Raw genomic sequence first — 13,287 nt, 5'->3', positions numbered from 1 at the left:
AAAGGGTAAGTTCACCCTGACAAAAGTCAATCAAAAAAATATCAGAAAAAATAATAACAAAGATTGCCGAAGCTTTGAGAAAAATCCATGAAAGAATTAAAACTTTATTAGAAATTTAATTATTTGATTTGTGACGTCATATGCGAGAAGCACATAGCGAATGGTAAAGAAATCAATAAAATGTTATTTCTCAGAAAATTGAAAATGGTTTTTATTTACTGTACCTTTTGTACATCAATAGACAAATCGTGAATAGAAAAACAAAATAAGTCATCTGGAATCGTAAAAAAAATGAAAATAATGCATTTTATATCACATAATTATATGGGACAGCTGCTCGTTTATGACGTCACAAATCCAAAACTTATAAATTCTAATAACTTTCTTGAAGGGATGCTCCGGGCTGAGAATAATGATTTAAACAGAGAAAGAAAAATCAGATAAACAAGACAATGAAAATTTAATCAAAATCGGATTGGAATAACAAAATTTTGGCATTTTAAAGATTAGCCTTATTCCGGTGAAACTTTTTTATTTTTCATCCAAATTTTGATGAAATTTTCAGCATTTTACTCTGTGAATTTTACTCTTTATTATAAATAAATATTTTCACCTCGGAGTACCCCTTTAATCTTTAACGGATTTTCCTCAAACCTTCACCAATATTTTAACTATTTTTTTCTGTTATTTTGACTACAAACTTTTCTCCGGAAACTTCGAACTTTCAACTCAAGCAGGATTTAAAAACAATAGCTGACCACAACTGGGCGTTGTGGCGTGCGCCTGTAATCCAAGTTTTGGGGAAGTTACAAATTCATGCAGAGGTTCGAGCCCTGGTCACGTCTTTCGGATGGTGACGTTAAAGGTCGACCCAGACGTAAATGATCATTTCTGATTGATACACGTCTGACAAAACTCAAACACACACACACAATTTAGTTTGCGTAGATTCGAGCCCCCCCCCCCCCCCCCATGGAGGAAGATAATAGAGGAAGATGAGGAAAGGAAGGTGGGGGGGGGTATATAGGGAAAGATTTAAAGAGCCGAATAGAAAGTCAAGAGGGCCGGCCGGGAGGAGGGATTAAAGGGGGGGGGGGAGAAGGAAAAAGAGAGGAGAGGGGAATGGAAGGAAAGCAAGCAGGGGCGACTATATAATAGGCATTGGCGGCGGAAGTCAGAATATTTAGGGGGGATCCACTTGAAATTTCGGGATGGATACAGGTAAAAAAAATTGACGAGCAAAAAAAAAGTTATCAACCAAAAATTTTAGGGGGGGCCCACCAAAATTGACGAGCAAAAAAAATTTTAGGGGGACCACACCCCTAATTTAGGGGGCGGGGTCCTGCCCCGCCTATGATTATAGGCAAAGAGAGGAAATGAAAGGGAAACAATGGACGCATCTGGGATCCCCATATTTTCAGGTAAGGGGAAGACCTTTGTCATCATCCCCCAATAATTTACGGTCTGACGGTATGATGATTCATGACAAGCATGGAAGGAGTATGATTAGATGATCTGATCATGATGGTAACATTGATTAACCCATTGATTGTCGTATATAATAATAAAATAATGATAATAGACATTCGTATAGCGCCATTTATTTATATAGAAACAATCTATTCCTGGGCACATTGTTATTAACCGGCTTTAGCACGAGCTGACTATCAGTGCTAGCGCATTCAAAGAATTAGAATTAATCCTGCCGGGTACCCATTCACCTCACCTGGGTCGAGTGCAGCGCAGTGTTGATAAATTTCTTGCTGAAGGAAAACGCACCATTCGAACCTACGACCCTCTATTTGAAAGGCGAGACCACGACTCACCCGCGCATGATGACCCTTTTCCTCGGAATTTTCTTATGTTTATTGAATGAAACCATTCCTTTCAGAGCATAGGGTATATGCCCCCGTTTAATTTACCACCCTTTTTAATGCATTGGCGGCGGAAGCCAAAAAAAAAACTAAGGGGGGGGGGGTCCACCTTAAATTTTGGGATGGACACAGGTAAAAAATTTGACAAGCAAAAAATAAATAAATAAAAAGGTTATCAACTAAAAAAATTAGGGGGGACCGTCCCCCCTCACCTCAAATTTAGGGGGAACAGGTCCCCCCTCCCGCTGCCTATGTTTGAATGTCACTTAATTTTTGTTAATATTCTTCATCCAAAAAAAATTAGGGGGGTCCACCTTGAATTTTGGGATGGACACAAGTAAAAAATTTGACAAGCAAAAAAAAATAAATAAAAAGGTTATCAACTAAAAAATTTAGGGGGGACCGTCCCCCCACCTCAAATTTAGGGGGAACAGGTCCCCCCCTCTCTATGTTTGAATGTCACTTAATTTTTGTTAATATTCTTCATCCCGGTTATGGTGAAAAAAAGGTGGAGTATTATACAAAACAAATGAATGAGAATTGAAAATTTAAAAAATGTAGAATAGGGAAATAATTCTGAAAACCACAAGATTTCTCAAGATAACTCAATTGCAGATCATTTTTATCAAAAATTTTAGTTCACGCTCACACTATCGATCTAGTATACGACAACATATACCCGGTACTTAAAACTTCGGTTTCGAGTACTACACTCTCCCCCCCCCCCCGCGAAAAGAAGCAGGGTTATATATTACATTTCAAATCATCATGTAAAATAGAAAAATAGATTTTCGGCGGTATAAAAAATCTTTCCTTGCTCATTTCACTCACCTGCTGCGTTTTATATTTTTGCCCTCTGCGCCATTTTCTGGCCCCCTAACATTTTTAGATTCATTATGCCACTGAACCCCCCCCTCCCCTAAACTAACCGTTTTTAAATCCCTCACAGAGAGAGAAAAAAATTGATGTTTCAGTCATCCCTCCAACCATGAGCGCCAACCGACCCCCAAGCATGTCTGTCCCTGGAACTTTATATATGCAGAGCAATAAAAAAGGCATTTCCAAGGTTGTATGTAAATGCCTTCTAAAGGGTCCTGCACCCCCACCTAAAAAGAGGAATGATAACTAAGAAATAAAAAAAGGGGGGGGGGTAGTTGGGACGAATGCGGCTTCAAGGACATTACAATACATCCCCTGCCAAAAAAGGATAAAAAGAAAATCTAAAAAAAAAAAGGCAGCCTAGGGCCCATCCCATCCCCCCCCCAAAAAAAAAGAGAAAGAGAGCAAAAACCCAGATGGAAAATAAGAGAAAGGGAAGAAAATAACTGAAGGGGCCTGGAATTACAGTTACCTCCTCCCAGCAAAAAAAAAAAAAAAAATAGCATTTTCTTCATGCCAAGTTGTCCGTAGGGCCTTCTTATCCCCAACCTTACAAATATACAGAGCTAGAAGGGAAAGGGTAGTATAAGAGAAGAAAATTATCGAAGAGAAAAAAAAACTCTACGTGCTGGGCACTGGGAACAATTGTTTGATGTAAATGATGTAAATTTGAAAAGCAAAAAAAAGAGCAAAAAAAAAAAGGTTTTTACTACAGAATGGAGGCCAAATAGGTCTCAAGAAATTTGAGAAGCAAAAATTAGGGTTTCACCACAAAATGAAGGTAATTTTGTTACATTTTTGCACCCCCCCCCCCCCCCCCCGGGCCATGGAGAACCAAGAGATAGAAAGAAAGCAGAAGCATGAACCCTAGCATCTCTCTATTCTTAGATGTCAGCTCAGTTTGAAAATTTGTAGGTTTATGTATTTTTTTTTTATAGCAATGTACATAGAGCCTGCCTCAAATGAAGCTAAACATGTACCCTTATGGGGAAAACACTTATAAATAAATATGAATATAGTTATTAAAAAGAATTAAAATGAAACTTTCATTGGACAAAAAAAATTATACAATCATAGACAAATGATAGGATGAGAGTTTTCATTTCTTGCATTCCATTTATCTATTTCCTTCCCTTTCTACATTGTAAATACAGTCTGACATGCCCATAAAACAGGGACCACCAATTTTCAACTCGATGATTCTGATCAAATTGTAATTTATTCTAAATCTTCAGCAAGTATTTACACATCATTTGATATTATAAACAGAATTCACAAAAAAATCATTATTTAAAACAAAAACCATGAAATAAACTTAATTATTTGCATGCTAAATTCCCTTTGAAAGCAGTTGAACACCATAGTAAATGTAAACTCTTCATGAAGTACAGCCTTGGACATTTACATGTACATGTACGTCTAATCAATTTGATAAAAACTTTTACATTATGTCGATCATATACATGTATTGGCTCTAAAGACTAATTGCATATAAATCATCAATGCCATCTGTATGAATTTCGTGACAATCAGTTTTACAGTGTTAAGAGGGCACTTATCAGAGAAGTGTACATGTTTGCACTTTGCACTCTAGATAATAAAATACATACAAGTGACTGTACAATAGTTCATAGCAAGGGTTTTCAAATACTTGTAGTATTATGAGCTAAACCCACTTTACTTTGATTGAATTGTCATTTGGTTGAAACTTTACTTGATCTAATAGTATAATACCATATTTATTCTAATGTCCAGATGGAATAATTTCCACTTTATCTACAACCAGTACTTATTATTTTGCACTTTATCAAATGAAACATGTAGCCCTTGAAATGAAAAGAACTACCCCCCCCCTACAAGAAAAAATAGAGAAATCAACCCAATATTAAAAATGGCCCCTCAAAATGATTTTTTCTAGCCTAAAGAAGTCACAGTGGTATCAGTAAACTATATACATTCAAGTGTATACATCAAGATGCTTAAGTTCCCCCAAAAAAATTCAATGAAAGGAGGAAAACAACATTTGTAGACTTAATGCCAAGGTGTCCTGCCTGCAGTGATCCAGTGCATGTGTCACATTGAAAAGTACAGACTTGCAAACTTTTAATTGTGAAAAAAAAAATCATATAGATTATAGATCTATTCTCTCTTTTTTTTTCTTCTTGAAATTGTTTAAAGGCATATGAAAAATTATCACAAGTACAAAAAAAAAATCAAATTTCCGGGGGGAAAATCCTACAAGTGTCACTTTCTTCCTTAAAATATCCTACTAATAGGATAAAACCATTCTAATTTGTAGCTCTGAAAGTACATTTCACCATTGGTGCCCTATTCTACTGGCTTTGGATGCCATCAAAAAGTGAGCACCGCCTTCCCTTTCCTTTAAATGCCCTTATTAAAAAAAAAGCCATTGTAAAAATATCCAAAGTCCTTTTTGAAGTCCATAGAGAGTTAGAGATATTAGATAACTTGATTTGCACTACATATACAAAAAATATCATTATCTTTATCATTAAAATAAAAAAAGTTTAAGTTGTTTTTTCTTCACTTGCTTCTAAAAAGACAAGTTATGTTTGGTAAGTAAACAATAAACAGCCAAGTGCAAAATTTGACAGCTAGGACATGGAAACCTAGTAGTCGTTTTGTCATGGAGTTCATTAAAAGTATTTGCCTTAAAAAAAAAAACTTCTTCCATACCATAATATAATATGGATATTTTTGGCTCGCTCGCTTCACTCAATCAAAACCATGAACATGAACGTATCAAATATATCAAATTATAAATTATCATATCATAAATATATGGTAATATCATATGGATAGGAACGAACAAAGAGAAGAAAAATACCATTGGTGTACTTTTAAGCCTTAATAGGTAATATACTGAAAAAATGTCCAGACTAAACTGTTCATGTACCTGTAAATGATTTTAAGTTGAATCACTGCGAATTTAAATATTGGGTCAATCCTGCTGAATCATATACAGTTTGTACAGAGACTGGTGCTAGACCACTGCTAGAAGCTTGGTAGACCTGCTCAATAACCTGATATTCAGCAGCTTCAACTGGTTGAGACACCTGAACATGACCATCTTGACCTGCTGCACCCACTGCCATCTCTTGGATATCTTGACTAGTAGACATCTGGACGATCCGAACCACTTGAGTGAGGGGCATTATGTCATTGGCATCTTCAATAGTAGCGGTGGCAACAAGAGTCTCCTTCTTATCTTCCAAATGAGTACGCTCATGACGAGCAAGGGCACTATTGTCAGTGTACGTACGGTCACAAATGGTACAGCGATAGGGTTTTTCTTCAAAGTGTGTACTCTCATGACGTTTCATGGCATGACTGACGGTAAAACTACGTCCACAGTACTTGCATATAAATGGCTTGTTACCAGTGTGAGTACGCTCATGACGACGGAGGGTTCCACTCTCAGAGAAAGCACGTCCACAGTACTGACAAACGAATGGTTTCTCCCCAGAATGAACTCGAGCATGACGTTTATAGTTGCTGATGCAAGAAAAGACCTTGTTGCAGATCTTGCATTTGAATTCTGGGTTGTCTGTATGTGTCAACTCATGTTTTCGCAGATACCAATTCTCACTGAATACCTTCCCACAATAAGAGCACATGTGCCTGGGCTTATCTTTATCGTCAACATGAGTCTTGAAGTGCTGCTTCAAATAGTGAAGCAAGGCAAATGATTTGTTACAGTGCATGCATCTGTAGGGTTTCTCTTCTGTATGGGTGGTCTGATGACGCTTAAAGTTACTAAATGATGTGAAAAATTTGTGGCACACCGGGCACTGATAGGCAGTAGTGTCCTGTGTGTCAGTGTGGGTCCTCTCATGTCGCCTAACATTCCGAATGCGATCAAAGGTACGATCACAATACTGGCATTTATAGGCATTAGGCCCATCATCAGGATGATCCCCATGTGACTGCTCATGCTTTTTTAGCATCCATTTATCGCTGTAGCATTTGCCACATTGGTAACAAATAAATGGTTTTTCCCTATTACTACGATGAACACGCTCATGCTGTTGAAGGTATGACTGCAAGGCAAAGGCCTTACCGCAGTGCACACAGATAAATGGTTTACTCCCTGAATGAGTCTTTTCGTGGCGGACCAAATTACTCTTGTAACCAAAAGTCTTTTTGCAGAAACGACAGCGAAAAGGATTGTCTGCATCAAAGTCATCTGTTGCATCACTCTCAATGCCAGAACCTAGCTCTTCATCCTCATCAGAAGCCCCAGCTCCAAGTCCGTGGAATTCAATATGATCCTTTTGCACCAAGTCTTCTCCACAGAATTCAAAGATCTTGATGGTTTTTAGCACAGATTCTGTTTCTTCATCAAAGAGATCACTGACAGCATCATCTATGCCAGATGTCTCTCTCTCAATCTCTGCATTCTTGGTTGTATCTGTATTTCCAGAGGTATCAGGATCTGTCTCTTCATCCACCGCTTTACTGGATGCAGCTTCATTTAATTCACAGTTCGATGTAGCAGCGGTATCATCAGCAGTCAAATCCTCAACATCAACATCAGTTCCAGTATCGGAAGCAGCACGTTGGGTCATGTCCATGTTGCTGATCTCAGATACATCTATGGTGGCCTCTCCTGATTGGGATACATGCTCTACTTGCATGACATCATCTTCTTCTTGACTTCTCTCCTCCTTTTCACTCTCCATAACAAATGACCTACAGATGGATATAAGATGAATTAGACAAGTTAGATAGATTACAATTCATAAAATCAAAACAAGTATTGGCATATTAGACCAAAAAGAGGCTCGGAAATTTGTTCATCTTTCTATTTACATGTATTCATTTATTTATTACTTTTTTGAGGGGGCAGGGGTGATGCTTCAAGAGTGCATATAAATAATCATTGCCCTGACATAGTGACAACCTCCATAACTGGACCCTTAAAGTCTTCAAGAATGCCTACACATTATTTTTTTTTTGTACATAGTTACCAATAATACCTGTCGCAATTTGCATTTGAATGAAGATAAAAGAGCACTGGTTATTAAATGCCTTGCTCACTGGCAAAAATAGGTGCTGTAGGTAGGAATCAAAGTCAGTATGCAGTGGCGTACCGTGGGTCACAGCAGTGGGGTAGCACCAGCAAAAATTTTGAGTCACTTAGTGGGGCACTGTATACTGACCTAATACAGACATTTTGACAACTGTGCCATTATACAGATTGTATCTCACTGATCAAATAATGCGAGCACAAAGCGTGAGATGAAAAAAAATCATATTCAGACCTAAAAAGGGACATTATAAGTTTATTAATCATGCTAAACAATGTGAGCATGAAGAACGAGCTGAAATTTTTGTATTTTATTGACCCCAAACAGGGACATTTTAATGAAAACTTTTAAGGAATCCATTAAGAGTACACATACCTCACCATAGCCATCTAATGCGAGTGCCAAGCGCTTAGCGATTTTGTTAGAATCATATCTAAACGCATGAAGCATTTTTTGTAGTAATGATATACGAATAAACGCATCTGATTATCACATATTATGAATGCCAGTAACGATGAAAACATAGGTTCCGAGCAAATTATGTTTCATAAAGTAAAAAAAATATTTCTTATGTACATGTAACATAACATAAACATATTAACTTATCAATAATTTCTTCTTTCCCACTACCAGTACGTTTTTCTTCCTTTCTCCCTCTTTTTCTCCTTTTCCCCATTCTTTTTTTTTATTTGGGTAGGGGCAGCCACTTTGGGGGAGAGGGACATTAAAATATCTCTTTTGTGACCAAAAATACAAATTTCCAGTTGAAATTTGCTTTTCATTCGTATTTTCGGAATAATTTTTGAATTCACCAGAGCACTCAAAAACTTGAATTTTGGGCATAATTTTGCATACACCCTCTATTGGTGAAAAGAAATATAGCAAGAAAATTGTCACTTTTCAATCTCTGTTTTAATTTAGAAAAAATAATTAAAAAAGTCAAATTTACTTAGGAGCCAATTTATATGATGAATAGATGTAACTGAAACTGACAGTACGTGTCAAAAAATCAAGCATTTGTCCCAAAGAAAAAGAGAAAGTGAGCCAAATATTACCAACCTTGATTTCACTAGCGTACCTACAGGGGGAGGGGGCAGACGAGTCACACCCCATGCAAGGGACCTATTCCTGCCCCCCCCCCCCCCCCCCCCGACGAGGAGTTGAAGACTTCTTCTTTTTTTTGCTTGTCATTTTTTTTCTGCTGTGAAATTATATCCTAATGAGGACCTTTTTTTTTTTCAAGCACGAAATCCTTTATTTGCGGTTGAATATCTTTTTTTTTTGTGTGTCAAATTTTTTTGCGGACGCTTTTGCCCCCCCTCCCCCTGTGGAAAATCCTAGGTACGCTACTGCTTGATTTGCCACACATGGACATGATGGAGTAGCATTGAGCAGCAAACAAGGTTATATCATGATTTAACCATGGACCTATACCTTGTTCATTGAATGAGTGCAACAGCCTACCTCATCGATATTTATGATGGCACGTGTACATACATGTATCTATGGACTACAGGCGCAACTGTTTTCATTTAATTTTTATTCATTTATGATTATTTTCAAACTTTGTACTGCCTTAAAGGTTAAATAATGTAGTTGTATCAGAAATTTTAAAAAGTATTTAAAATCATGGTTAATTGTCACTCTATAAAGCTATAGACTGTATCTAGAACTGGTATATTAACATAAAACTTCTTTGTTAAATCATAATTTGCTGAAAACTGACAAAACTGATGATCACAAACATAAAAAAGCACGTGGAACAGTGAAGATCAAATATTGCTTTGGAAAAATACTGGTACATAGTTCAGTTTACTCCAACAATGTTGTAGGCAGGGTGACCATACATCCCGTATTTCCCGGGATCATCCCGTATTTTGCTCCCGACTCCCAGCGTCCCGACAAAACCTTTCCGGGACGCCTATTTGTCCCGTATTTCAGAATATTGAACGAAATATAGTTAATACATTTAAAAGTGACAAATTTTCATCAAATAACCAACAGATGACGAAGCAGAGACAACAATATCTGATCAAATTGACCTACATAAACAACTTCTTTGAGATTGATGTTCATCTTAGAACCAGAGGTCAGAGCATGAAATTAAGAAACAACAGATGCACATTGCATTTTCAATTAGGAGTATAAATAACTGGAATGCTTTACCCGAGGAAGCATTTTCTGCATCTAGTGTCAATTTGTTCAAATCAGCTATTGAGAAGCACTGGAAAAAACAATCCACTAAAGTTTTAAACCTACAAGAGAGTATCCAACGTAACGAGGGGCAAATAAGCTACATTTACAAGCTATATGTCTACCGTATACATCCAAGTAAATCCATGTAAGTAAATAAAATCGACAACTGTAAACTTTTGCAAGTTCTGCAGTGATTTTCGTGCTAACCCAATACATTGCAAATGAACTGGCCTCCTGCCTGTGTGTGAAAGGCTGGGGGGCAGGCTACTAGCTGGGCATGTAGAATCGGATCAAATTGTCAAGGGTGCAAAGTGCAAACAGTTTCACATGATAAGCAGTTTTTCCACCAAAATAATCACAAAATCGGTGGGAAATTTTCATAAGTATATAATGGATTCTCAGATTACTGATTTGGAGATGTAATCAGAGGATCAAGTTATTGAGTTTTCATAACTAGATCTAGCTGTTTCAGCTGCGAACTTGTAATGGGTTGGGAGAGATGCATGTGTATGATGCCGCGATGTTTCATCTAATTTTTAAGTTTGACAATGTTTCACTTTGAAATTTTATTCATTTCTAAAATTTTTTAGTTCTTTGAAATTTTAAGAATATATTTAAAAAAACACAAAATTTCATTAGACATTATGAGTTTTGTTAGATGATTGGATTTTTTTGTTTGCTTGAAGTTTGAACTTTTTCCTCTTTCTTTTTGTTCCTCCTTTCTTCATCCTTCTATCCTCCCTGCTTGCACTTTTTTGTTCCATCTATCTTTATTTCCTATCTTTCTCTCTCTTTGTTCATTTTTCTTTCTTTCCTTTTCTTCTTTTACTTTCCTTCTTTTTTATATTTCCATTTTTATTTTCTTTCATTTTTTCCTTAATCATTTCTTTGGTTCCTTCTCCCTTCTTTCCTCCCTCTCATCCTTTTTGTATTCTTTATTTTTTCCTTCTTATTCTTTTCCCTTATCCTTCCCTCCTTCCTCCCTCAGTTTCTATTTTTCTTCTTTCTTTGCCATGGCTTGTTTCTTTTCAAAGAACGAAGGAAACATTTTTCTTTCCTTCAGTCTTTCTTTCCTCCTCATTTTTTCTTACTTTTTTTTCCCTTTCTCTCCTTTATTTTTTCTTTCACACATTTATTCATCTTCCCTTCCTTTCTATATTCATTTCAAAGAATGAAAGAAACGTTTTCTTTCTCTCTTTCATTCTTTCCTTCATCCTTCTTTTATTCTAAATTTCTTTTATTTTTTTCCTTCACTTTCCCTTCATTTTTTCCTTTCAATTCATCTCTTTTCATTTTCTTGATCATTCTTTCGTTCACTCTCCCTTCAAATTCTTTATATATTTTTTTCCCAGAAAATATCACTGTATAGCCTTCTTTGCTGATCTTTTTTATTAAGACATGGCTCAGTTGATCTGTTCGTGCAGTATGCTTTGTCGATTGTCCCATATTTCATTTTGTGAAATCTGGTCACCCTGGTTGCAGGACTACGCCCGAAAACCTGTTCATCGATCAAAGTAGAATGTCTATTGCTGCTCTCCTTCAGACAAAATATGATGCACTATTTATGTAATTGGCAGGGAGGGGTGGTAGGGGTATCGTAGACAGCAAATTCATGAAAAACACACAATAGAAAAATCACTTAAATGGATGGTCCAGGCTGAAAGTATTTACAGCTTTATTCACTGAGCAAAAAAATATTCATCAAAATCAGATAACAAAGTTATTGAATTTTAAAGTTTAGTAATATTTTATTTTTTTATATAAACAGTCAAGTATCATGAATATTTACTATCAGGTGGGCTGATTGTGCATCTCCACTTGTTCTTTTGCATTTTATTATAAGAAATTAGGTTTATTCAATAATTTTTATTCCAAGAACTAGAAAAAATTGGATTGACAGCTTATTTAATGCATTAGGCCTAGATATTTACTGCTGCAACTTATTTCATTATAATATAAGGGAGACATATCATTCACACAAGTACGGTACCGTACTTCGTTACACACCACTCATTGCGCAAGTTCAACATGTTCAATGGCAAATTGTGCAGCTCCCTGTATGTGTGGAACTGTGCATGCAATGCATGCAGTGATGAACGATATTAGGTACCTTTTCATTTTTCTATAGGCTGTAAAATGGACCTAATACTTATATTATATTGTGAATATTGGACGTGTGGTTGGCATGTCAGTGAAAATAATCGACTTTGTAAATTACGCATGAATTTTGGGGAAGGAAGGCGCTGCGCTCCACATCCACGACATGCAATCGACACATTGAACATGTTGCCGTTCAACGTCAAAAGCCGGCCAGCCTTAACGGAAAAACAACAAAAATGAAATACGAAGAAAAAAAATCCATCTAGAATTTCATTAAATACGACAAGACAATATTTACCACTGGAAGAATTTAGAGAAATCGTGAGATACTCAGCATGAAATGTAGAAACCGCACGGAAGCAATTTTCCAAAATGGCTACAAAATGGCAACGACGATATACTAATATGTCATTCCACATATACTACTGCGCATGCGTTAAATAATGGCACGCGCGCGAAGTTTGCAATTAATGTTGATAGGGCATACAACTTCCTCTTTATATAATAGTATTTATCTTATGACTGAGCTATCATGGACACTACCACAAATGATCTTATTGAGTAGGGCCTGATCAAAAGCCTTTTTTTCAAACCAGTCAAAAGTAGACAATATTTTCCAATATTTTGTCAAAGATAAAAGATATGGTAGGAGTCTGAAACCTCGAAAAGCAGAGAATGTAACATTTTAGAACATTACGAAGCAGGGGCCGCGGAACCGGGGGGGGGGGGGGCTGGGGGGCTTCAGCCCCCCCACTTTTTTCCAAAACCGTGTTCAAAACGCAAAAATGACCATAACCATGATTGTTTTTAGCATGGTCAGCCCCCCCCCCCCCCACTTTTGGCTCACCCCCCCCCACTTTGAAAACCGTTCCGCGGCCCCTGCGAAGAAAAAAAATAGAAAAAACATTCTACACTCGCGCACCCCTTCCCACCTCACACACTGAGGCCGATCGAGCTCGCATGTCCCTATAATCTGATGGCACACACACACAAAATATTAATAAAGATGAAGATTTTGTGGCTTGTACGTAGGACAATAGCGGGCCTGTCTGCTCAAGATCGAGGAAGCAATTAAAAAAAAATGATTTTATTTGTAAGTATACACGCACATAGCTAGGAGCGGGACCGCCCCCCTAAAAAATAGGGGGACTCGGAGAAAAGGATAAAGCGAAGGAGGAAAGGGAAGA

At 37.0% G+C, this 13,287-nt stretch overlaps 1 protein-coding gene across 1 annotated transcript; it reads right to left on the bottom strand.

The window, feature by feature from the left end:
- Positions 1 to 3,955: 3,955 nt before the first annotated feature.
- On the bottom strand, positions 3,956 to 12,497 carry LOC121424269 (oocyte zinc finger protein XlCOF6-like). Its single transcript, XM_041619901.1, has 2 exons — positions 12,399 to 12,497; positions 3,956 to 7,466 (listed from the first exon to the last, which is right to left on the bottom strand). The coding sequence occupies exon 2, from the start codon at positions 7,454 to 7,456 to the stop codon at positions 5,693 to 5,695; it is 1,764 nt and encodes a 587-aa protein (XP_041475835.1). The 5' UTR covers positions 7,457 to 7,466; positions 12,399 to 12,497; the 3' UTR covers positions 3,956 to 5,692.
- Positions 12,498 to 13,287: the final 790 nt, after the last annotated feature.

Source organism: Lytechinus variegatus, chromosome 1 (genome assembly GCF_018143015.1).
Source record: "Lytechinus variegatus isolate NC3 chromosome 1, Lvar_3.0, whole genome shotgun sequence".
Taxonomy (NCBI): Eukaryota; Metazoa; Echinodermata; class Echinoidea; order Temnopleuroida; family Toxopneustidae; genus Lytechinus; species Lytechinus variegatus.
This window is presented reverse-complemented; position numbering and strand designations above follow the sequence as displayed.